At 43.0% G+C, this 22,128-nt stretch overlaps 1 protein-coding gene across 1 annotated transcript in view; it reads left to right on the forward strand.

The window, feature by feature from the left end:
• LOC102993116 (sperm flagellar protein 2) overlaps positions 1-22,128 on the forward strand; it is a 107,702-nt gene that overhangs the window by 72,833 nt on the left and 12,741 nt on the right. Inside the window, exons 21-23 of the mRNA XM_055086882.1 lie at positions 8,059-8,165; positions 8,873-9,055; positions 14,889-14,981. Coding sequence (XP_054942857.1) covers positions 8,059-8,165; positions 8,873-9,055; positions 14,889-14,981 — 383 coding nt within the window. The remainder of the gene's footprint in view (positions 1-8,058; positions 8,166-8,872; positions 9,056-14,888; positions 14,982-22,128) is intronic.

The following is a 22,128-nucleotide window of genomic DNA, read 5'->3' on the forward strand; positions in this document are numbered from 1 at the left end:
GGTGGGAGGGAGACGCAAGAGAGAGGAGATATGGGGATATATGTATATGTATAGCTGATTCACTTTGTTATACAGCAGAAACTAACACACCATTGTAAAGCAATTATACTCCAATAAAAATGTTAAAAAAAGAAAAAACAGAAGTAAATAGCATCACACTGAAAAAGAAAAAATAAAAGACACATGCACCCAATGTTCATTGCAGTACTATTTACAATAGCCAGGTCATGGAAGCAACCTACATGCCCATCAACAGACGAATGGGTAAAGAAGATGTGGTACATATATACAATGGAATATTACTCAGCCATAAAAAGGAACGAAACTGAGTCATTTGTAGAGATGTGGATGGACCTAGAGACTGTCATACAGAGGGAAGTAAGACAGAAAGAGAAAAACAAATATCATATATTAATGCATATATGTGGAATCTATAAAAATGCTACAGATGAATCGTTTTGCAAGGCAGAAATAGAGACACAGATGTAGAGAACAAACGTATGGACACCAAGGGGGAAAAGCGTGGTGGGGGCGGCGGTGGTGTGATGAATTGGGAGATTGGGATTGAAATATATACACTAATATGTATAAAATAGATAACTGATAAGAACCTGCTGTATAAAAAAATAAAAATTCAAAAAATAAATGTGTTAATGGAAAGAAATAAAGCTTAAGGAGTTTTCACCGAGTACTGGTTACCCATATGAAAATTAAGTTTTCATTAAGATAGTCCTTACTGAAAACAATGGAAAATTAAAAATGCGTCATATACTGTCAAATATAGTATATAAGGAGTGCTTATATTCAGCACTCCTTTCCTTGTCAAATTCTGCCACTTGTCATGATTCTAAATCTCCTTTGGAAAAGGCAGTAAGTAGACATAAAATACCATTTTTGATTGTCACAAATATGCCTTAAAAAATGACCTTTTATGTGGTAATCACACAAGATTATGCAAAATGTAATGAAACAACTTGTCATGCTTAGCATTTTTCTTGCCACCCAGCACAGATCTATACTTTAGAATTTTAGAAGCAGCTTAAGTAAGAGAGAGCCTGAATCACCAAGAAGTTCTTTCTACTGACTGCCCCAAGAATCATTCCCATGAGCATAGTCCCAGCATAGAAGGGATTTAGTGAGTATTTTCAGACTTATGACAGTATCCAATATTGGCATGGTGCTAGGCCCTATGTATCAGCCACCATACTAGCATTTCCACGTTAATACACTTCCTGCCCATGGCTGGATGAGGAAGAAGACCCATCTAAGAGTAAGAAGAGTCAGATAGCTCTTTTCAAATCCCCCTCTTGTCAAATGACTGTAGTATGACCTTGGGCAAGTTATTTAATCTCTTTTTGTCACACCTTCCTCATCTGGAAAATGGGGTATTTCATGGGATTGTTATGACCATTAGAGTAATTAATGTATGTAAAGTGCTTTAAAAGCGTCTGGTGGGGCTTCCCTGGTGGCGCAGTGGTTGAGAATCCGCCTGCCGATGCAGGGAACACGGGTTCGTGCCCCGGTCCGGGAAGATCCCACATGCCGCAGAGTGGCTGGGCCCGTGAGCCACGGCCCCTGGGCCTGCGCGTCCGGAGCCTGTGCTCCGCAACGGGAGAGGCCGCAGCAGTGAGAGGCCCGCGTACCACAAAAAAAAAAAAAAAAAAAAAAAAAGCGTCTGGTGCATTGAATGTGCAATTTAAGTGTGATATAAGCCATTATCACTTAATTATATAATTACAGTAATATTACATTATTATATAATATATAACATTATACAATATTGATACAAACTATGCTTATTATTATCCAAAATGTGAGCTCGGTATCCTGAAGGTGCACATACCCTAGTAGGCACCTGCAGCATTACCCTAGAGCAATTTCAGAAAAAAAACACAATACCTTGTGGAATTGAATCATGAGGTATGCGGCTCCCTGGGGACTGTAAACATCAAAAACAAAAACACTCATTTTGTGTACTGCAGTAAGCTCTGGGTAGGTACATCTTGTCCCAAACATCAAGTGCCAGCACATCAGGAAGACAGTCTTTCTCCAAGGGAAGCAATTTGGAGTCTGTTGAAACTAGAACACTTTTGCAGTGTTCCAAAGTCCCCACTTAAACCATAAGAACTCCTTTTCCTTGTAAGCCTATCAGTACTTTATGTAATGTCTATAGAGATTCAGTTCATAGCTATTTTGGCTTCTGCTGAGAGGCTATCAGGAGAGAACACCATCCAGCAAATTCTGTGCCCTCACTCCTTCTTCAAGAGATGCAGCATTTAGTTGTTCAAGGCCTATAACTTTGTTCTAAAAACCGACAAGGGTCCCTCCTTCAAACTCCTCTTAGAGACCCTTAGAATCAGTGACTGGTCTCAGAGACAGGGCACAAATTCAGGAAGTCTAGGCTGTACTGGCCAGGCTAGATCATCCAGCTACGTGGTTTTTACAGGAATTCAAGGAGGAAATAGTTGTTGCTGCCTGTGTGGGTCAGCAAAGGCTGTAGCCCATGGGAAACTTTCGGATAGAACTTTCCAGGAAGCAAAACAGGGGCGGAGTATTCCAGGCACCGGGGGAAATGGAATCTACATTGAGATTTTGAAGTTGCATGACATATTTCTGTGATCTGAATCTAAGCAAGCGGAAGGAGTTTACCTGCTGAGAAAACCACAGGGCACCTGGGGGCCACACTCCTTTCTGCTCTGATCCCTAGATTTTGCCACCTGGTGAGCTATTCCTGTCCATAACATCAGTCCTTTCTTATCGTACCTTTCCTCAGAAATCTTTCTGTATTTCTTGATTTGTGTAAATGTCAGACTAACGTAATTACCTTTCAGATCAAAATAGGGGGCTTACTTACCTGCAGATATATAGTATCATAGTTTTAGAATTTTCTCAGAGATGCTAAGCCTAGGAAAACACACAGAGCTTTCTAGTTACTCCGTTCAGGGAACAAGCCAGGTACGCTTAACCCCTGCCTCTTGGTTAGTTGAGGCTTTTGGGGGAGACAGTAGCCATCTGCTGTTCTCAGAAACATCTCATCGTCCCTCAAAACCATCCGAAAAAGATGCCCTTCTTGTAGTAAGTTGGTCCTACCACTGCCAGAGAAGACGGGGCTGAGGCAGGAGGGGAGAGGCGTCCAAAGCAAATCCTGTAGACACACTGCCCTGCATGTCCTGTGATTGTCTTTCACCTCGGGAAGGAAATGACAGCAAAAGGCTGTGCCCCTCTCCTGCCTGGAGAAACGGATTCTAGGGGGAAGGAGACCATAGCACCCTTTGCCCATAGGAGAAACCTGTAATATGAAGTGTGTAAACGTGGAGGGTAAGACTGCCTGCTAGCGACCACCAGCTTCACCACATATGACCACTGTGACATCAGATAACTTAATTAACCTCTCTGTGCCCTAGGTTTTTGACCCATAAAATGGTGATGGATACTAGTAGTTGGCCTACTTTCTTAACTATAAAATAGGGATACTGGGTGATGATGATTAAATGATGTAAAGCACTTGGCGTACCAACCAAAATGCCTGCTAAGTAGTAAGCACTCACTAAGATTGTTCCAGGAATAATGAGCAAGTGTAGGGGGGGACAGGGATTAAGCAAAACTGCGGGTAGGCATTGGTGATTACTTAAAATAACCACATGGAGTTATTTTAAAGGCAGGGATTTTCCAGATGTTGTGAGTCGAGTCACCAAAAAGCAGAAAAGTCCTCAGAAGCTTGACCGTAACCTCCCAAAGAGGAACAATCAATTTTTGAAAACTTGTCTTAAAAAATACCCTTGGCTTGTATATGATGAGACACTAGATCTTATGTTCTGTGGCCTGTGTCGTAAACATGGAGTGAAGTCGAAGGGAAATCAAGTGAGTTTTTTTTTATGGCACCGACAACTTCCGGACTGAATTTCTCAACGCGCACCATCTCAGCGAGGCTCACGCCAAGGCTTCCCTCATGGAAGCGACAAGTGGTTCCCCAGGGAGAGAACCACCACGGGGCTGATGGTGAGGGCCATGAGCGAGGTAACCCTCAGGAGGGTGGAAAACTTGTGCCCATCCTGCCTCGCCATCGCCAAGACCTCACGGCCCCTCAGAGATTTTATCTGGATGTGCTCGTTGGATGACATGAAGGGTGATGATATTGGCCCGGTATGCAGAACGAACAAATCGGCCAGAACATTTACATAGTTTACTGCTGAAGCAGAATGAAGAACTCTAAGAGAGAAATTAGAAAAAAGTAAGTTTTTCTCCATCCTCAGTGATGGGATCACAGACAGTTCAAGCGAGGAAGCTGACCTTGTGTACGAGCAGTGAGTGTGCGCAGGGAAAGTACACTGCCAAATCGTTGGGGTACAGGCGGGGTGAAAGAAGGGACCTCTGGCAATCAAACATGCCACTGAGAAAACTCTAGAGAGAAATCTTCAACTTCGACTGTCGAACCAAGACTGGGCAAAGAAACTGGCTGGTTTCGCAAGTGATGGTGCCCCTGGCTCAGAGCGAGAAGACGGCAGCAGGGTGGCCCTGCTTTTCAGAGAAACCCAGCCACGTGCGCTGACTGTGTATTGCTCTGCACATCATCTCGAGGTATCTTACAAAGCAGCGTTCCAGAGCGTTCCCCTGTACAACGATGTCAGAGACCTTCTCCGCAGCACTTATCACTTCTATCACAATTCTCCTGTTCATAAGAGTACTCTGGTACTTTCAAAGGTCTTCACCTTCGACCTGTGATACCTTCTCAAGTAGGAGGCCAGAGGTGGCTTCAAGGATTACAGGCCTCCCTCCAGAACCTGCTCAAAGGATATCAATTGTCCAGCAGCTGCATTCGATAAGTAATTTTGAAATACTGTACTATTTTAGTTTTTTCAGAATAAAAGAATACTTTTACTGAGCCATTTGAAATAATAATTTTGAGAAAGATAAACCACTGTTTTTTCCTAGCCCATGTTACAGACAAGGGAAGGCAGAAGCGACACCAATCATCAGAAAGCCAAAGACCTTCTAGAGTCCCTCCTGCAGGCAGACATTGTTAAATTTGTCCACTTCTTGCTGGATGTCATTGATGTCCTCAGCATTCTGTTCCACGTCAATCAGAACAGAAACTCCTCAATTGCTGATATATTTGCCACCCTAGAGTCAACACTGGAAATGCTCAGAATATATCGGACAAGGTGAGGAGTCCGGGATGATCTGAGAGTCTATCCAACCAGACAGATGGACTTGGGAAACCATTTGCTAGGTACTTTTGCACGTAATTGTCTACTTGGGGGATTTTTTTTCCCCTCCCCAGACCAGGGCCAAAAGAACGCCCAGTGGATTCAGTCACACACTTTCAGGGTAACTGCCTCCTCGCAGGAAAGCAAAACATTTCTGACGTGAGAAACATGGTTTTAACACATCAAGAGGCTGCGAGGCTGTTTCAGAGATGTCAATCAAGATGTGGTAAAGGCAGCCACGACTGGGAGCTTTAAACTGTGGCCGGCAAAGATAAATCAAGGTAACGTATGAACTCCGGCTCTGAATCTGTTGTTCTTTGATTGTCGGTATACATGTCTTTAAGATATGTGACTTTCTGTTGGGCGTATTGATTGCAGAATTTGGAGAAAAAGAGGTCTCCATCCCGACTGCACATTATGAACCACTATTGGAACCTGCCAAGGTGAAAACTGACGAAGTAGACACAGAAAAGAGCATGTTGAAATTAGAGATTTATGCTAGGTGAGCATAAGTAATCTAGTTGATATTTATAAATATTGGAGTAAAACTTAGGAGTCTCAATCTTTTACATTTTTCATTTTTCCTCCTAAATTTCGGAACATCCACAAATTGACCTGGGATTTTGTTAATTCTGTTTATTTACACAAGTATCCGAACATCCTAACACTCGTGGACCTAGAGCTGAGCCTCCTTGCAAGTTCAGCTGAAGCAGAACGTGGCTTTAGTCAGATGAAGGGCACTAAGTCACAAATGCATACCAAGGTCAAGGCTGATAGCATGACAGATCTCCTGATAATTCAGTTGAATTCTCCAGACATTTATAACTTTGACCCTAGGAAAGCCATTCATTTATGGAATACAAGAACACCGTCTTCAACTGGTGACACAAGACCTATCTCGGATTGTTCATCAAACTCAGAAAAGCTTGACGAAAGTGATTAGTAATGTGACAAATGTTGACCTCATCATTGATCATAGCAAAAAGAACTATTTTCAAAAACCTGAAAGTTAAAAGTAAAAGTCACCAGTCTTCATATCAAACACAAAAGGCATTTGACATCATCCAGACCTACAGAGCAAAAATCCAAAGATTGGTTTTCCTCTGACTTTCTAATTCTAGTTCTATATTCACACGTTCTTTGGGGGAAGTATATACTTCTAAGCAATGGTATTATTTTGATGTCATCTTTCTGAGAGTTACTGCTAAGGGTAACTAGACTATAATTATGTTCTGAGTTCCTTTAGGCCTGGCTTACAATTAACTGTTTTTCCTGGATAATTCTAAATGACAGTTGCATTAGGTAACTAACTTAGGGCCAGATGGAAAGAGAATTTTTTTTGATCCATAAACAAAATTTGTAAGCTTATCTGTTTCCGCTACTGCATTATATGTGAAGGCATATTATTATATGCCTTGGTCATTTAAGTAACAAGGCCAAATATCAAAATAGTTTTCACGTTTCACACTAGAGTTCCCACATAAACAATTCCTATGTGAACTGAAAGTATTTTCTTACACTTTGCTTGCACCATAGCTGTTAGAGACAGTGGAAATATCTACCAGAATTTTTAAGTACTTTGAGCCTCTTCATGGTTTCAATTGAGTTTATTTGTGGTTTCATCTTGAGAAACATGAATGATTAATTTCTAACTTGTCTGTAAACCAATATAGTATCATGTAAGGATCATTTTACCAAAAGTTCCACTACCTGGGAAAGTTATTCTCATCTCTATAAAATTGGATACTCAGGTTTGATCAAAAAGGATAGAGAATTTATTTCTGAACAACCTGCTGGATGGCCAGTCTTATCAAAGAAAGAAAGATTCTGCTCTTGCTACCCAGAAAATTGCCTTCCAGATCTGAACCTTGTGCATGTTATTTGAACCACTGAAATTTTAAAAGGATTACTACATTTTCCTAAAGGTTAGAGGAAATGATAAAGTTCATGTTGGACTTCAGAAATGCTAAAATCTTAGATATAGGAAGAAAAATTTGAGATTCTACATCGATGTTTCACTCTTTTTATTCCTAAACAAAGAAGAATCGCTATATACTCTGGACCTGAAAGATACCCGAATACATGTAGGAGTGTCTCCTGGTTCTAGAAGGTACCGACACTATGGGAGTTAGACATTTTTTAAGGAGATACATTTATTTTGCTTTCCTATTTCTTTTTTAATGCATGTGCATGCAATTTGAAATGAACGACAGACTAAACAAACACCTCAAGGTAAAGTAGTTTAGTGTTTAAGAGCAAAAGGCTTTAAAAGGTTAGTTATCTTTTGTAAAATATATCACAGTGTTTGAGCCAATTAGATGACCAACTTAGCACTTCCAATCTAGTAATTTAACAATTCAAATATCCTGACATTTACCAAAACAAATATATTCTGATCTAAAAAAGCAAAATGAGGATAAACGTATTACCTTGATCACAGTGGTGATGTGCCTGCGTTTGAAACACGTTTCTCCCACATTTACCAAAACATTTTACTCTAGTGCCCTGCTGAAAAATAGGAACCCTTGCAGTAGTTTTTTAAAATTCAACCTATTCTGAGTACAAGGTCAAAGAAAACTCCAAACAAAAATATAAAGCCTCAGTATCTTACTCAGTCTGAACAATTTATTACTCACCAAAAAATACGTGCTGACTTAGCTGAGAAACAACCATAGGAGAAAATCAGGAAATTATTATTTTTATATTTCCAAAGTGTCTTCTGTTTCTCTAAAGGCTAAAGCTTTAAAGAGAATGAATAAAGTGATTATACAAATATCCATTATTTGTTCTATTTTAGTGAAAGAAACAAATCACATAATAAAACAGAAAAATATTTCTCATTGTATTTTAGGCATAATAGGAAACAAAGCATTTGCTGACATTCTGCTGGATTTGGTAACCCTGAACCTTGGAACAAACAACTTTCCTAGTAGTTGGATGAACCTCACTCAACCTGAAGTAAGCTCCTATTTTGTTTGGGTTTCAAGCTTTGAGAATTCTTCTTCTTTAATCAATAAGTCGAGAGTTTTCAAATAACCAGTACCTGCGCTGTATCCGACATTTAGTAGCAGACAATAAACCTAGATGAACAAATGAATGAACTTCAAGTTAAGACACGTAGTATGTTCATGCTCAGAATTTGAAAATAAGCGAGGATGTTGACAGTCAATGAAACATTACAGAGACCATGAGGCTCAGCCAGTGAGTTTGTATTTATTACTACCAGATGGAGTGATCCTAACTAGTAATAGTAGATGATTCTGGCAGTGCTTGCTTTTCCTTGTATTCTGTTCCTTAAGAAAACAAAGTGGTTAAAGAGTATTTCCCTACAAGCTGTAGAGCACTCCCACACTAGTAATTATCATCTTTATTCCTTCTCTGTTGAAAAGGTACAAAGTGTACTACAGTCACAAGTGTTAATTCCTTGTGTAACAATAAGCAAAAACCACAAATGTTAAGGAAGCAAAAATCAAAAACACTCTCTAAGTTCTGTCTGGTGTGGATTGCTTGGTAGAACCTGAGGGAACAAAAGTGAGAACTGACCCTATTGGCCAAGCTAAAATCTTACTTCCTTCATCGGAATCTCTTACTAAGAAACACGAGCAGGTAGAGTGTCACAAGAGAGTCATACAAACATTCCAATGGCATTTCCTGTTTTCTTCTAGTTGCAGGAGTTAACGTCTTTATTGGTAACAAACTCGGAGTTCGTGGACTGGCGGAAATTCTTGTTAGTAGTTGCGCTGCCTTGGCCCATTCCTCTGGAGGAGGAGCTCTTGGAGACCCTGCAGAGGTTCCAGGCTGTGGATGAGGAGCACCTGGGCACAGTCACTTTCGAGCAGTATATGCAGGTCACTACCAGCCCCTGGTGGCACTAATCCTACCAGAGGACTTCTGACCTAAGAAGCTCCCTGATCTCACAACACCGGGTCTCATGGCCCATGTCTAGGCACCTAGAGGCAGCACAGGCACTGCCCAAGTCCCAGGTAGAAGTCTGGCTCCCACCCCCAGGGAAGGGTCTGAAAAAAGTCAGAACTGCTTGGAGAGCTAAGGGTTCTGAAAGAAATCACAGAATACATCATTGTCCTCCTACCAAGTGGTTCTTAACCTTGGCTGTACGTTAGAACCGCCTGCAGAGCTTTTAATCAGCCCAATGCCCAATACCAAATACTCCGGGAGTAGCAACAGCAGTTACAATGAACACAGGAAAGGGGGCAGGGTTTGTTTGTTTGTTTTCTTTTGGTCACAAGCATGGTGAATGATGAGGTGGTTTTTGACAAGTTGAGTTTGAAATGTCTGTGGGAAATGCAGACAGAAATGTCCCATCTGATATGGCAGATGCAGAAACCAGTCACTATCATGTAGGCAGTTGTTGGAGTTATGAATGGACCAGATCACCCGAGGGAAGTGTGTAAAGTGATGGATAATCCAGTAACATGGTACCTGGCCATTGGACTTGTAGATAGGACGTAACTATTGACCTTCACCAGAGCAATTTGGGGAGAGTACAGAGTCTAGATTGCAGAGGACTGATGGAATAAATAGGTCTTTAGGAAGTGAAGATAAGACAGTCGATTCATTTTTGAGAAGCTTGAATAAGGAGGGAGGAAGAATGAAATGCCATAACTAAGAAGGTCCTGAATGACTTATTTTGTGTCTACTAATCGAATTCATCCTAATGATCACCACTTCACATTGCTGGTAGACACGAAAGGTGGAAACGTTTAGAAGGTGCTGATTTTGAAACAGGGTGATAATCTCTAGGTGCCTGTAGCTCGTGTATATTTCACCATTGAAAGATCACATCTCTTCCTGCTTCTCTCTTCTTCCTTGATTAATGGAAGACGTGCTCATAGACAGCCCTGACGTTCCCACGCTCAGACAGTTGAGCCAGAGGCAATAGGACTTCCACATCGAAGAGGTTCTTCAAGCTTGATCAAGAAAGGCGCATAGCTGATTGGGCTCTAATTTATATACTTCCTAAGTAGAGCACTTTGTGAATTCTTTCACTGTCCTGGACCTGGGCTTACAACTTATAGAGATGTTTTGTGCAAAAACATAAACGGCAGGGCAAAACTTACTCTATTTCCTTGTTGGCTTGAGATTTTAAAAAGTGGGCGCTCGTGAACGTACCAACCTTCCCTCTTTACAGCGTGTGCCGATGAACACAGGGTGTCAATTCAAACATCTTCTTGCACAAACGTGAGATGAGCTTAGGTGTTGGTAATTTGTACCACAGTGCTGAGCAAAACCAGAAAGCTCCCTCACCAAAAGTGAATTTCTTAGAGAAAGTTGGCTGCTGCATGAAACAGAAACTCAGAAATACTTCTCAGAACACTGCCTGGGTTTTGGGAGCGGTTGATTTCTGAGCTCTGCCCTCTCAGCTTGCCCACTCAACGCCCACTCCTCAGGAGGCTCAGGACAAGGAGGCCATTTGGAGAGGCCCGCTTGACCTCCCCACATGACTCACAGATCTCCAGCGCTCGCCACATCACACACACAGAGTTCTTTCATGGGACTATCGAAAACAGCTTCTAGGGCAAAATTTTATGATGTGTTGAAAATGCCACCTTCGAATACAGTAGTCAAATAGTGCAGCTACATTGCTGACAGGAGGATCCTCTGGGGAATAAATAAATAAATAAATAAATAAATAAGCTCCCTACTCTGCTTTTTATTTTGTCTTTCTTCTTTTCTTTCGACTAACTGCAGGTTCACCATAACCACCACTTAAGAGTGTGCTGATTTCCCCAGCTTCTAAAATGGAATAAGATACAGCGTCTGTGAAACTGCTGGGGCTGCATACCTGGGCTAAACCACGCGAGCATAAAAGTGCACCTGCCTTTGCTCCAGCCCTATTGCAGCTGTCACACTCTTGCCTCTGTCACGTGTGGATGTTTAGTCACACTCATGCAGAATGCTTCGATGCTGAGCTCTCTCGACTCATCTTCTGTCAGTGAGAATGCAGGTTATCATCGGCTTAATGAGTCAGATGTTCTAGGATCCAAACAGCACAGCACTTGTTCTCCAAGGAAAAGTACACTAACCTAAAATCCTTTGACCATATTTCAGCAAGAGAGTACAGAGGACGTTTCCACATTTCAAGGATAAATCACCTGATTATCCAGTGGGGCAAGATGTGGTTGACTGAACCTTGCTTGATCAATTTCAACCCAACCCTCCAGTTCACGTTTAACATTTCACACTGCTAACGTCTTCATTGGATGACTTTTTAAAAAATATAAGTTGTTCTCTGATTCGGTTCTTTCTTCTTTCTCATGTGACCCTCTTGGATGTGAAACACTTTGAAAGAGTTTCCTAATCTTTAAAATATCTATTTTTTAAAAAATAACATGACTGGGGGCTTCCCTGGTGGCGCGGTGGTTGAGCGTCCGCCTGCCGATGCGGGGGAACCGGGTTCGCGCCCAGGTCCGGGAGGATCCCACGTGCCGCGGAGCGGCTGGGCCCGTGAGCCGTGGCCGCTGGGCCTGCGCGTCCGGAGCCTGTGCTCCGCAACGGGAGAGGCCACAACAGAGGGAGGCCCGCATACCACAAAAAAAAAAAAAAAAAAAAACATGACTGAATTCTTGGTTTTAAGAATAAGGGAGGATTCCTGGTGTTGGAACAATTGGATATGGAATTGATGGTTGAGAAATCAGGAATGAATAGGAATCCTTCTTTTAATATTTCCTCTTTATCACTGATTTTCAGCAATTTGATTATTGTGTTCCTCGGTGTGCTTTTCTTTATATCCCTTTTGCTTGTGTTTCACGGAGCTTCTTGCACCTGTGGGTTTGCAGTTTTGGTCAAATTTGGAAAATTTTCAGAAATTTTTTTCCAAATATTTTTTCTGTACTCCTCGCCCCCATTCTCAAAATCCAGGCACATGTTTGTCCCACAGGTTGCTGATCCTGGATTCTTTCTTAGTTCCAATTTTTTTTTCTCTCTGACTTTATTTTGTATTCATTTCTACTTCTCCATCTTCTAGTTCACTGATCATTTCCTTTGCAGAGGCAAATCTATTATTACTACAATCCAGTGTATTTTTATTTGACATATATTTTTTATCTCTTTAAGTTGGGTCTTTTTTATATCCTTCATTTCTCTCTTCATTATGTGCATTTTTCTCTGTCTCCTTGAATAAACGAAATATATTTAGAACAGCTAAATGAACATCCTTGTCTGTTCATTCTATCATCTGTGCATTTCAGTGTTTGTTTCTATTGATTGACGTTTCTTCTGACTATGGGTTATATTTTCTGGCTTTTCTGCGTGCCTTTGTATAGGATGCCAGATGTTATAAATTTTATATTGGTGGGTGTCCAATTTTATATACCTTTAAATATTGTCAGGCATGCAGTAATGTTATTTGCAATCAGTTTTATCCTTTCAAGATTACATTAAGATTGATAAGGGTGGGTCCAGAGCAACCTTTAGTTTAGGGCTAACCTAGCCCCACTACTAAGGCAATATCCTCCTGGGGGTGCTACCCAATGCCTTGTGTATCAGGAGGTCCTTCCACTCTGCCGGGTGGTAACATTTTCCCTGATGGTAACATAGTCCCAGCCCTGTGTGAGACTCAGGAACAGTTCAGCTTACTCCTTTCCTGTGGTTCTTTCTCCAGCTTCTGGCATTTTCCACACAGGGGCTCCCCACTGCCTTGTGTATCAGGAGGTCCTTCCACTCTGCCGGGTGGTAACATTTTCCCTGATGGTCCCAGCCCTGTGTGAGACTCAGGAACAGTTCAGCTTACTCCTTTCCTGTGGTTCTTTCTCCAGCTTCTGGCATTTTCCACACATATATCCAGAGGTTGGCTTTCAGTCAAGACTTGAGGAGATCTTTCTACAGATCTCTAGGGGTCACCCTCTCTTTCAGTGCATCTCTAGTGTTTTGCCCTGAAAATTCTAGTCATCGTGGCCTCTCCCAACTCCAAATCTATCTTGTCAACCCAGCAAGATGTGCCAGCTCTATTTGGATGCCTCTCCTGACACTGTGGTCTGAAAAATACTTGGGCTCCTCATTGCTCTCCTCATTTCAGGAATTACTGCCTGTTGTCTAATGTCTGAAAAAATTATGTTACATATATATTGGTCATTTTTTTTATGGTTTAAGGCAGGAGGGTAATTCTGAGCTTTGTCACTCCATCATGGCCTGAAGCATAAATCTTACCTACATTCCTCATCTCTCTATTCTCCATGGAGTGGTACTTATGGTCCACAGATTGGCCACTGGGCAAGGACTCTTCCTGGTCAGTGCAAGGCACTTACATTCAAAGCCTGAGCCCATGCTGGACCTTAGCTTCTTCTGTGTCTTCTCCCTCACAGGCTTCTGCATGGCCAGCACTCCTCTGTTCTAAATGAAAAGAAAACCCGGTCCTCACCTCTGGGGGCTGCATCCCCTGACAAGCTACCTAGTGTCACTCCAGCCTTCTCTCAAAACACGGGTGATTCTTCAAAGGAAAGAAGGCACAAGCATAGGCCAGAGTCAGGTTAGGCTGGCCAATGGTTCTTGGAAGTAGGCAGTGCCAAGGGTAGATTGTCACTCTGGAAGATGGTAAGGGAGAAGGACCTAGGAACAAGATGCTTATGTATATGAAGTGCTTGCCATGTATAAAAGTTAAGCTTGGCAAGACACATTCTTCGAACCCAAGGAATTAATACCTGATGTTCAATAGCAGACATGAATGAAAACACCCAAAGGAATGAACTGAATGCCAGATATCTGGTATAAACAAGTTAAATTGGAGTTTCGAGGAGAGATCAAAGAGGGCTTCCCTGAGGAGGTGTGATCTAAGCTGGGTCTGGAAAGATGAGTAGGTTTACATTGGTGAACAGGTAGTCACCTCAAGTAGGAGTAACGATGTGAGCAAAAGAGCAAGAGTAGGAAACGGTTCTAAGCAGAGAGTGACATGACAAGATTAAAGTTTTGAGAAAATTGATATAGTCAAATGGTCTGAGCTGAAACAAATAAGAGAGAGACTGGAAATGAAGACAGCTCCGAGGTTGCTGGAGCAGCCTGTGATGGAGGCAATGAGGCTGTACACCAGCGTGGCAGCAGTAGATGTGAGAGGAAGGGAGAGGGGGCGAGGCATTGCCAAATGGGAACCGAGGGATTTGGTAATTAGTGTCAGACGTGGGCTGAGAATGAAGGTTGTCATTAAAAAGTAGGTCCTGAGCTCTTGATTCAGTCAGTCACTCACTCAGCAAAGATTTCCAGCACCAACAATATGCCCCAGCACCACACTAGGCTCCGAGAACAGAGAACAACATGAACAGGACACGAGCGTTATGAGCTAGTGTAGGGCACTGACCCCTCCAAAGTACTGCTATGCAAGCAACATCCAGGGCGGTGACCTCCAAGCTTTGTCGCATGCTCCAACAGTTACAATACAGCAGGCACCCCAGTATGTGGGGTTTCATTTATAAATTATTCACGTGTACTACTGCCCTAATGCATTCTATACATTATCAAATTTTTTAAAATAAAAAATTACAAAAGAATGAGATCCAATACATGTGAATGGAAGTTCTAGTATTTTCTCCAGCATCCCCATGGTTTCTGCACCCTACTTTGGAGACCACTGCTCTAGACACCTGCGGAGATGGCTTCAATCTCTGTGGTTTTCAGAGGAACAATTACATCTCAGTGTAACTTTAATGATTCTCATTTTTGTTTTCTGTGTAGGCTGGTCTGTGGTTTACAGGAGATGAAGATATAAAAATTCCAGAAAATCCCCTTGAACCTCTGCCATTCAATAGGCAGGAGCATCTTATAGAGGTAATTCCTTAACGTTGATCCATTTATTGTCTTTTCTTCCACTTGTGTAATTAGTCTTAAACTCCACCCCGACTCCCAGTTCCTTTGCTGTATCCCCCAAGTGCAGAGTTTAATATTCACTACGGCGACAGCATAGGAGAGTCTGGAGGGAGGCAGGGACCAAAATCTTAGACAGGCTTCTCCTGTTTACTCACTATGTGATCCCAGACAGTATCCATAAGGTCTCCGGGTTTCACTCTTCTCATCTAGCACATAAGCAGGTACTGAACACATTTTTCACTAAATGCCCTTCCAATTGTAAAAGCTTTGGATAAGAACTGACTTTCGGCAATATATGTCTTTGTTCATTTCTCTTTGATTTTGACTAACTTGAGCAACATTCCAAGAGTTTGCATATAGTATTGCCCACTACCCATCAGATTATCATTATTATCATCAAAAGTATCATCATCATCATTATTGTTATCATTAGCTTCTATTCCCGAGGCCACAATAGAATGCAAGCCCTTAAAATCTGAAAATCGTTCTGACTTCAACACAACCAAGCTCAATAAAATATGAGAAAAGTTGAATGGTAGATTCAGACATGACAGCAAACTATGTATATCGATTGATCAATTCAGCCAGCCATGAGTTAAAAATTGCGGTGCAGAATTGAACATGACTCCAGTCGTAACCTGAAAGTGAGCAATTCCCTTCAATTGGACGCATATTCTTTGAGCATCTCTGCTAGATGCTAGCAGGAGAGCAGGTGAAAGAAAGGGGTCAGGGAGTTACCAAAAAATGTCCAAGACGTGAGGCTGGCAGTTGCACGGGCAGTTTTTGGTTTTGGTTGTTGGTTCTTTTATAAACGGGAGGACCGAGCTCAATTCTCCTGTAAAGCTTTGGAAGGTGTCTCTATATGATTTTGTGAACAAATCTGTCAACAATATAAACAGGTTCTTCATTCCTTGGGAAGAAGCCAGCAGTCTGAATGTAATGTCAAGTAACTTCCTTTTCAGCCAGAAGTTTTTAGAAGTGTTTATCAGAGCAGAGCCCCTTCCATTGCTCACAGAGCTGCTAAAGGCAGGAGACAGCCTGTGTTGGTCAGCCCCGAGGACTGTGACACATTGAGTCCGGAAAGGGCCTTGGGATGCCAAGCAAGGGTGTGGCTCCCACCTGCTGCTACCCAAACTGCTGGAAAGTGAACATAGGAAAGGAACAAAGTGGGGGGCAGAGGCAGGACCACAGAGCCTGAGAAAGAAGTGCTCTTACAGGGCAAAGGATGGTTGACAGGTGTGTGTGTGTGTGTGTGTGTCTGTGTGTGTGTGTGTGTGTTGCCCAGAGGACAGAAGAGGGTGGTGTCCTCTCTGCCCCGTGGACTGGATGCTCAGCATTTCATAAATCTCAACGCCCTTCAACTGGGATTAAAAGCACAGATGCCACGGCTGACAAGCTGCGAGGTCTTGATGGAGTTACCTACCCTCTCTGTGCTGTGGTTTTATTTTCATCCCTCTCTGCTGGGAGTGTTGTGCAGCGTGAGTTCACATGTGTGGTACTTTTAGAACAGTGATTGGCACACAGCCCGAGGTAAGTGTCAGCTAAACAGAAGCTAACTCTACATGGTAAAACACCAGTTAATGATTAAGAAGCTAAAGAAAGGGGTGCAAAGGGAAAACATAAAACAATATAATAAGTTTACTTTTTTGGCCATAATTAGAATAAGTAAAGACCAAATCAGGGGAAAAAACACCCCAGGATCCCTGGCCTCTGCTCCCAGTTCTGACATGATCCACTGCAGGACCTTGAATAGATCCCTTCACCTGCTGGGGCCTCTGCAAGCTCTTAAAAAGAGGGCTTGGCCTACGATCTAGCTGGCCACACCAAGCTCCCTGCTTTGTCATCTGCGTTCTCTACAATGCAGAGCGGCCAGTGGTCCCAGAGACAGACTGTAATTGCTGCTGTCTGTGGGCTCGGATGACCTCAGAGTCCTAGGCACTGGGTAAGAGGTCCAGTGGCATCCGAAAAAGGAACCCTGAGACACGTCTGTGTTGCAATCACATCGTTGTCCCCTGACAGTGACAACTCACTTCCTTATAACTGACAAGGTTCAGCCATGGCCTGGCTCCCCAGCTTTCCACACAACATCAAGAGCCACTATTCCAGTGTTTTAAAAATTCATAGGGATTTCTTGAGAAAAGCCAATTTTATCTCACCATATGCAAATCCACGGTTTTGTCTTAATCTCTTCTCCACAGCTTCCGTCCATGTGAAATCCTTCTACTTCTTTGGGCTGTTAATATTTGTTGAAGCCGGGCTCGTGGTTTGAAATACTAGCTTTTTGCTAACAAATCCCAAGTGTCTATTTCCACCCCAAACCTCTCTTCCAAACGTTAGACTCCTAGACACGACTGCCTATTGGACATCCCCACTTGAATGTTCTAGTAGACATTCCAAACTCATCATGTCCAAGACTGGGTCCCTGACCTCCCATCCCCACCACCCCACTGCCCCACCTTCACCTAGAGCCCTCTCCATGTTGGTCAGTGGCAACTCTGTCCTTCCTCTTGCTCAGGCCAAAACCCTAGGAAAAATCCAAGTCCCATTGCTGTCACTGGAACAAACCAGCCAACTTCACCTGCATGACAGCAGCGGCCTCATCACAGGTCCTCCATGTCTCCCTTGTCTTGGCTCAGGTCACAGGCAGATCACAGCAGCCTCTACTGCAGCCATCCCACAGCACTGCGTTTTAGTCAGAGGAAAATCCAAAGACCTCAAGAAACCAACCGGCCTTGCCTCTTCTGACCCCTGCCTCAGCTACTCTGGCCTCCTCCGTGTTGATCAAATGTGCAGGCGTGCTCCTACCTGAGGACACTGGCCTCAGCACTCTCCTCTGCCTGTGTGGCCCTTCCCCTGCGTGTCCTACCTGCCTACTCCCTGCCCACCTCCAACCTTTGTCCAAATTTCATCTTCTCAATTCTGCAACCTGCCCTGCTTCCCCACCCTTCACTCCAATTCCCCTTTCCTTGCCCTACTTTTTTTCCCTGTGTTTCCTTAATTACTATCTAATTTACTTTATTTATTCTGTCTATCCTCCTCTTTTAGAAATTAAGCTCCTCAAAAGCAGGCATCTTTATCTCTTTCCTAGTAAGTGCATTTCAAGCACCTAGAACAGTCTAGAACAGTCCTAAGTACTGTTCTGGAGCCGTCTAAGGTTCTGCACAGTCAATAACTACTTGTTGAATGAATGAAACCGTAGGGTTTGTCTTGGGTTTTGAGTCTATGTAACAAATTTCCACAAATTTAGTGGCTTAAACCAAGGCCCAGTTATTACCTCAGAGTTTCTGTAAGTCAGAAGTCCAGTCATGGCTTAGCTTAGCTTGGCAGAGGCTCAGGGTCTCAGAAGGCTAAAATCAAGGTGTCAGCTGGGGTTGCAGTCTTAGCTGAGGCCAATTCCAATATTGGTTCCAGGACTGGCTTCCAAGGTGGGTTGCTGGCAGAATTCAGATCCATGCAGTTGTATGACTGAGAACTTCAGCTCCAAGAAGCTGCCTGTTGTTCCCTGCCACACGCCCTCTCACAGTTTCAGAGTTTGTTTCTTCACGGCCAGCAGGAAAGCATCTTGCTGGCTTCAAATCTCTCCCTGAAGGCCTGGGTCCTTTTTAAAAGGGCTCACATGATTAGATCAGGGCCCAAGGTTGGGCTCTCGTTTGATTAACTCAGAATCAACTGATTAAGGACCTTAATTGTGTCTGCAAAATCTCTTTACCTTTACTCCTGAAAATTGGCTTTCCATCACATTTACAAATCCCACCCATACACAAGGGGAAGGGATTATACAAGATATGTATTTGAGGGGGTTTTCCAGGGAAACTTTGAAGCCTTCTTAGGAGTCTTCCTATAACAACATTTTAAATGATCTTAAGAACATAACAGGCCTCATCTTTTTTGAATGTCTCATCCATTGGTTTAAAATCAAGCCTGTGTAATTACAGAAAGAGTTCACATGTCAACTTATTTTATTTTCGCCCATCTTCCTTCAATATATCATATTGAACTTCTTTGTTAATACAAATAATGTGTTGCACCTACACAGCATTTTTTAAGAGCATTTCAATGAAAATAATATTAAAGTTCAAGGATTCATATGAAAGAAATGGAAGATAAACATGAAAGGACAATGCCATGGTTATCTGTTGGTGTCAGCTCCCTTCTACCCCTAGTCCTGCTGGGAATCCCTGAGGATTTCCAAAGGTAAGTGGGAAGATGAAGAAAATATAAGGTCCTGAAGGAACCCAAAAGCTGGATCATGACTCTTCAAATATCTAAGGCTGCCTTCCCATCAGAGAGTGTTTTGAAGCATCTGAGCCTAGCTCGGTGCCACAGCAGACCCTCAGTAAACGTTTGATAAAAAGGGGTGACTGAATGAACGAGCTTGCAGAGCCCATTGACCTCTAAGATTCTTTTCAGATTCATAGCATAACAGACTTTATGTATTTTCCTATCAAAGTTATTTTTATTTAAACTTTATTGAATTTGTCAAATATCAGAAAATAATTTTTCCAATTGTTATGTAATGGAGTTATAATTAGATTTGCTCATAGTTGTAAGGATTATCAGTAATAAAGAATAACATGGTATCTCTATATCTAGGCACTTGCTTCTTTAAGTGTAGGCCAGGGCCAGCAGCTTGGGAATTGTATAGGAGCTTGCTAAACATGCAGAATCTGAGACTGCTCCAGAGCCGTTTACTTAATAAGAATCTACATTTTATTTTTATTTTATTTTTTTAACATCTTTATTGGAGTATAATTGCTTTACAATGGTGTGTTAGTTTCTGCTTTATAAAAAAATGAATCAGCTATACATATACATACATTTTAAAAAGATTCTCCAGAGGACCTTCAAGATGGCAGAGGAGTAAGACGTAGAGATCACCTTCCTCTCCACAAATACATCAAAAATACATCTACATGTGGAACAACTCCTACTGAACGCTGGCAGAAGAACTCCGACTTCCCAAAAGGAAAAAAACTCACCACTTACCTGGGTAGGGCAAAAGAAAAAACAGAGACAAAAGAGTAGGGATGGGACCTGAACCTCTGGGAGGGAGCTGTGAAGGAGGAAAGGTTTCCACACACTAGGAAGCCCCTTCACTGGCAGAGATGGGGCGTGGTGGGGGTGGGGGGGATCTTTGGAGCCATGGAGGAGAGCGCAGCAACACGGGTGCGGAGGGCAAAGCGGAGAGATTCCCGCATGGAGGACCGGTGCCGACCAGCACTCACCAGCCCGAGAGGCTTGACTGCTCACTGGGAGGGGGCTGGGAGCTGAGGCTCCGGTTTCGGAGGTCAGATCCCAGGGAGAGGACTGGGGTTGGCTGCGTGAACACAGCCTGAAGGGTGCTAGTGCACCACAGCTAGCTGGGAGGAAGTTCAGGAAAAAGTCTGGACCTGACTAACAGGCAACGGACCGTTGTTTTGGGGTATGCGAGGGGAGGGGATTCAGAGCACCACCTAAATGAGCTCCAGAGATGGGTTTGAGCCGTGGCTATCAGCGCGGACCCCAGAGACGGGCATGAGACGCTCAGGCTGCTACTGCAGCCACCAAGAAGCCTGTGTGCAAGCACAGGTCACTCTCCACACCACTCCTCCAAGGAGCCTGTGCAGCCCGCAACTGCCAGGGGCCCGTGATCCAGGGACAACTTCCCCGGAAGAACACACTGTATGGCTCAGGCTGGTGCAACGTCACACTGGCCTCTGCCCCCACAGGCTTGCCCCACATTCCATGCCCCTCCCTCCTGGTCTCAGAGAGTCAGACCGTCCTAAGCAGCTGCTCCTTTAACCCCGTCTGGTCTGGGCGAAGAACAGGTGCCAGAAGGCGACCTACACGCAGAGGCAGGGCCAAATCCAGAGGTGAACCCCAGGAGCTGTGTGAACAAAGAAGAAAAAGGGAAATCTCTTCCAGCAGCCTCAGGAGCAGTGGATTAAATCTCCACAATCAACGTGATGTACCCTGCATCTGTGGAATACCTGAACAGACAACAAATCATTCCAAAATTGAGGCAGTGGACTTTGAGAGCAACTGTAGAGGTTTGCTGTATGCGATTGACTAGTTTCTGATTTTTATGTGTATCTTAGTATAGATTTTAGCACTTGTTATCATTAGTGGATTTGTTTATTGGTTTGGTTGCTCTCTTTTTCTTTTTAATTACTCTTTTTTAAATAACTTTTTAAAACTTTTTATTTTAATAACTTTATTTTATTTTTTGTATTGTTTTTCCCTCCCTTTTCTTCTGAGCTGCGTGACTGACTGGGTCTTGGTGCTCTGGCCAGCTGTCAGGCCTTAGCCTCTGAGGTGGGAGAGCTGAGTTCAGGACGTTGGACCACCAGAGACCTCCTGGCCCCATGGAATATCAATCGGCGAGAGCTCTCCCAGAGATCTCCATCTCAATACAAAGACCCAGCTCCACTCAATGACCAGCAAGCTCCACTGCTGGACACCCTATGCCAAACATCTTGCAAGATGAACACAACCCCACCCATTAGCAGAGAGGCTGCCTAAAATCATAGTAAGTTCACAGACACCCCAAAACACACCATTGGACACAGCCCTGCCCAGCAGAAAGACAAGATCCAGCCTCATCTACCAGAACACAGGCACCAGTGCCCTCCACTAGGAAGCCTACACAACCCACTGAACCAACCTCATTCACAGGGGGCAGAAACCAAAAACAATGGGAATGACGAACGTGCAGCCTGCAAAAAGGAGACCCCAAACACAGTAAGTTAAGGAAAATGAGAAGACAGAGAAATACGCAGCAGATGAAGGAGCAAAGTAAAAACCCACCAGGCCAGACAAATGAAGAGGAAAGAAGGAGTCTACTTGAAAAAGAATTCAGAGTAATGGTAGTAAAGATGATTCAAAATCTTGGAAATAGAATGGAGAAAATACAAGAAATGTTTAACAAGGACCTAGAAGAACTAAAGAGCAAAAAAACGATGATGAACAACACAATAAATGAAATTAAAAATTCTCTAGAAGGAATCAAGAGCAGAATAACTGAGGCAGAAGAACGGATAAGTGACCTGGAAGACAGAACGGTGGAATTCACTGCTGCAGAACAGAATAAAGAAAAAAGAATGAAAAGAAATGAAGACAGCTTAAGAGA

Source organism: Physeter macrocephalus, chromosome 8 (genome assembly GCF_002837175.3).
Source record: "Physeter macrocephalus isolate SW-GA chromosome 8, ASM283717v5, whole genome shotgun sequence".
Lineage (NCBI taxonomy): Eukaryota > Metazoa > Chordata > Mammalia > Artiodactyla > Physeteridae > Physeter > Physeter macrocephalus.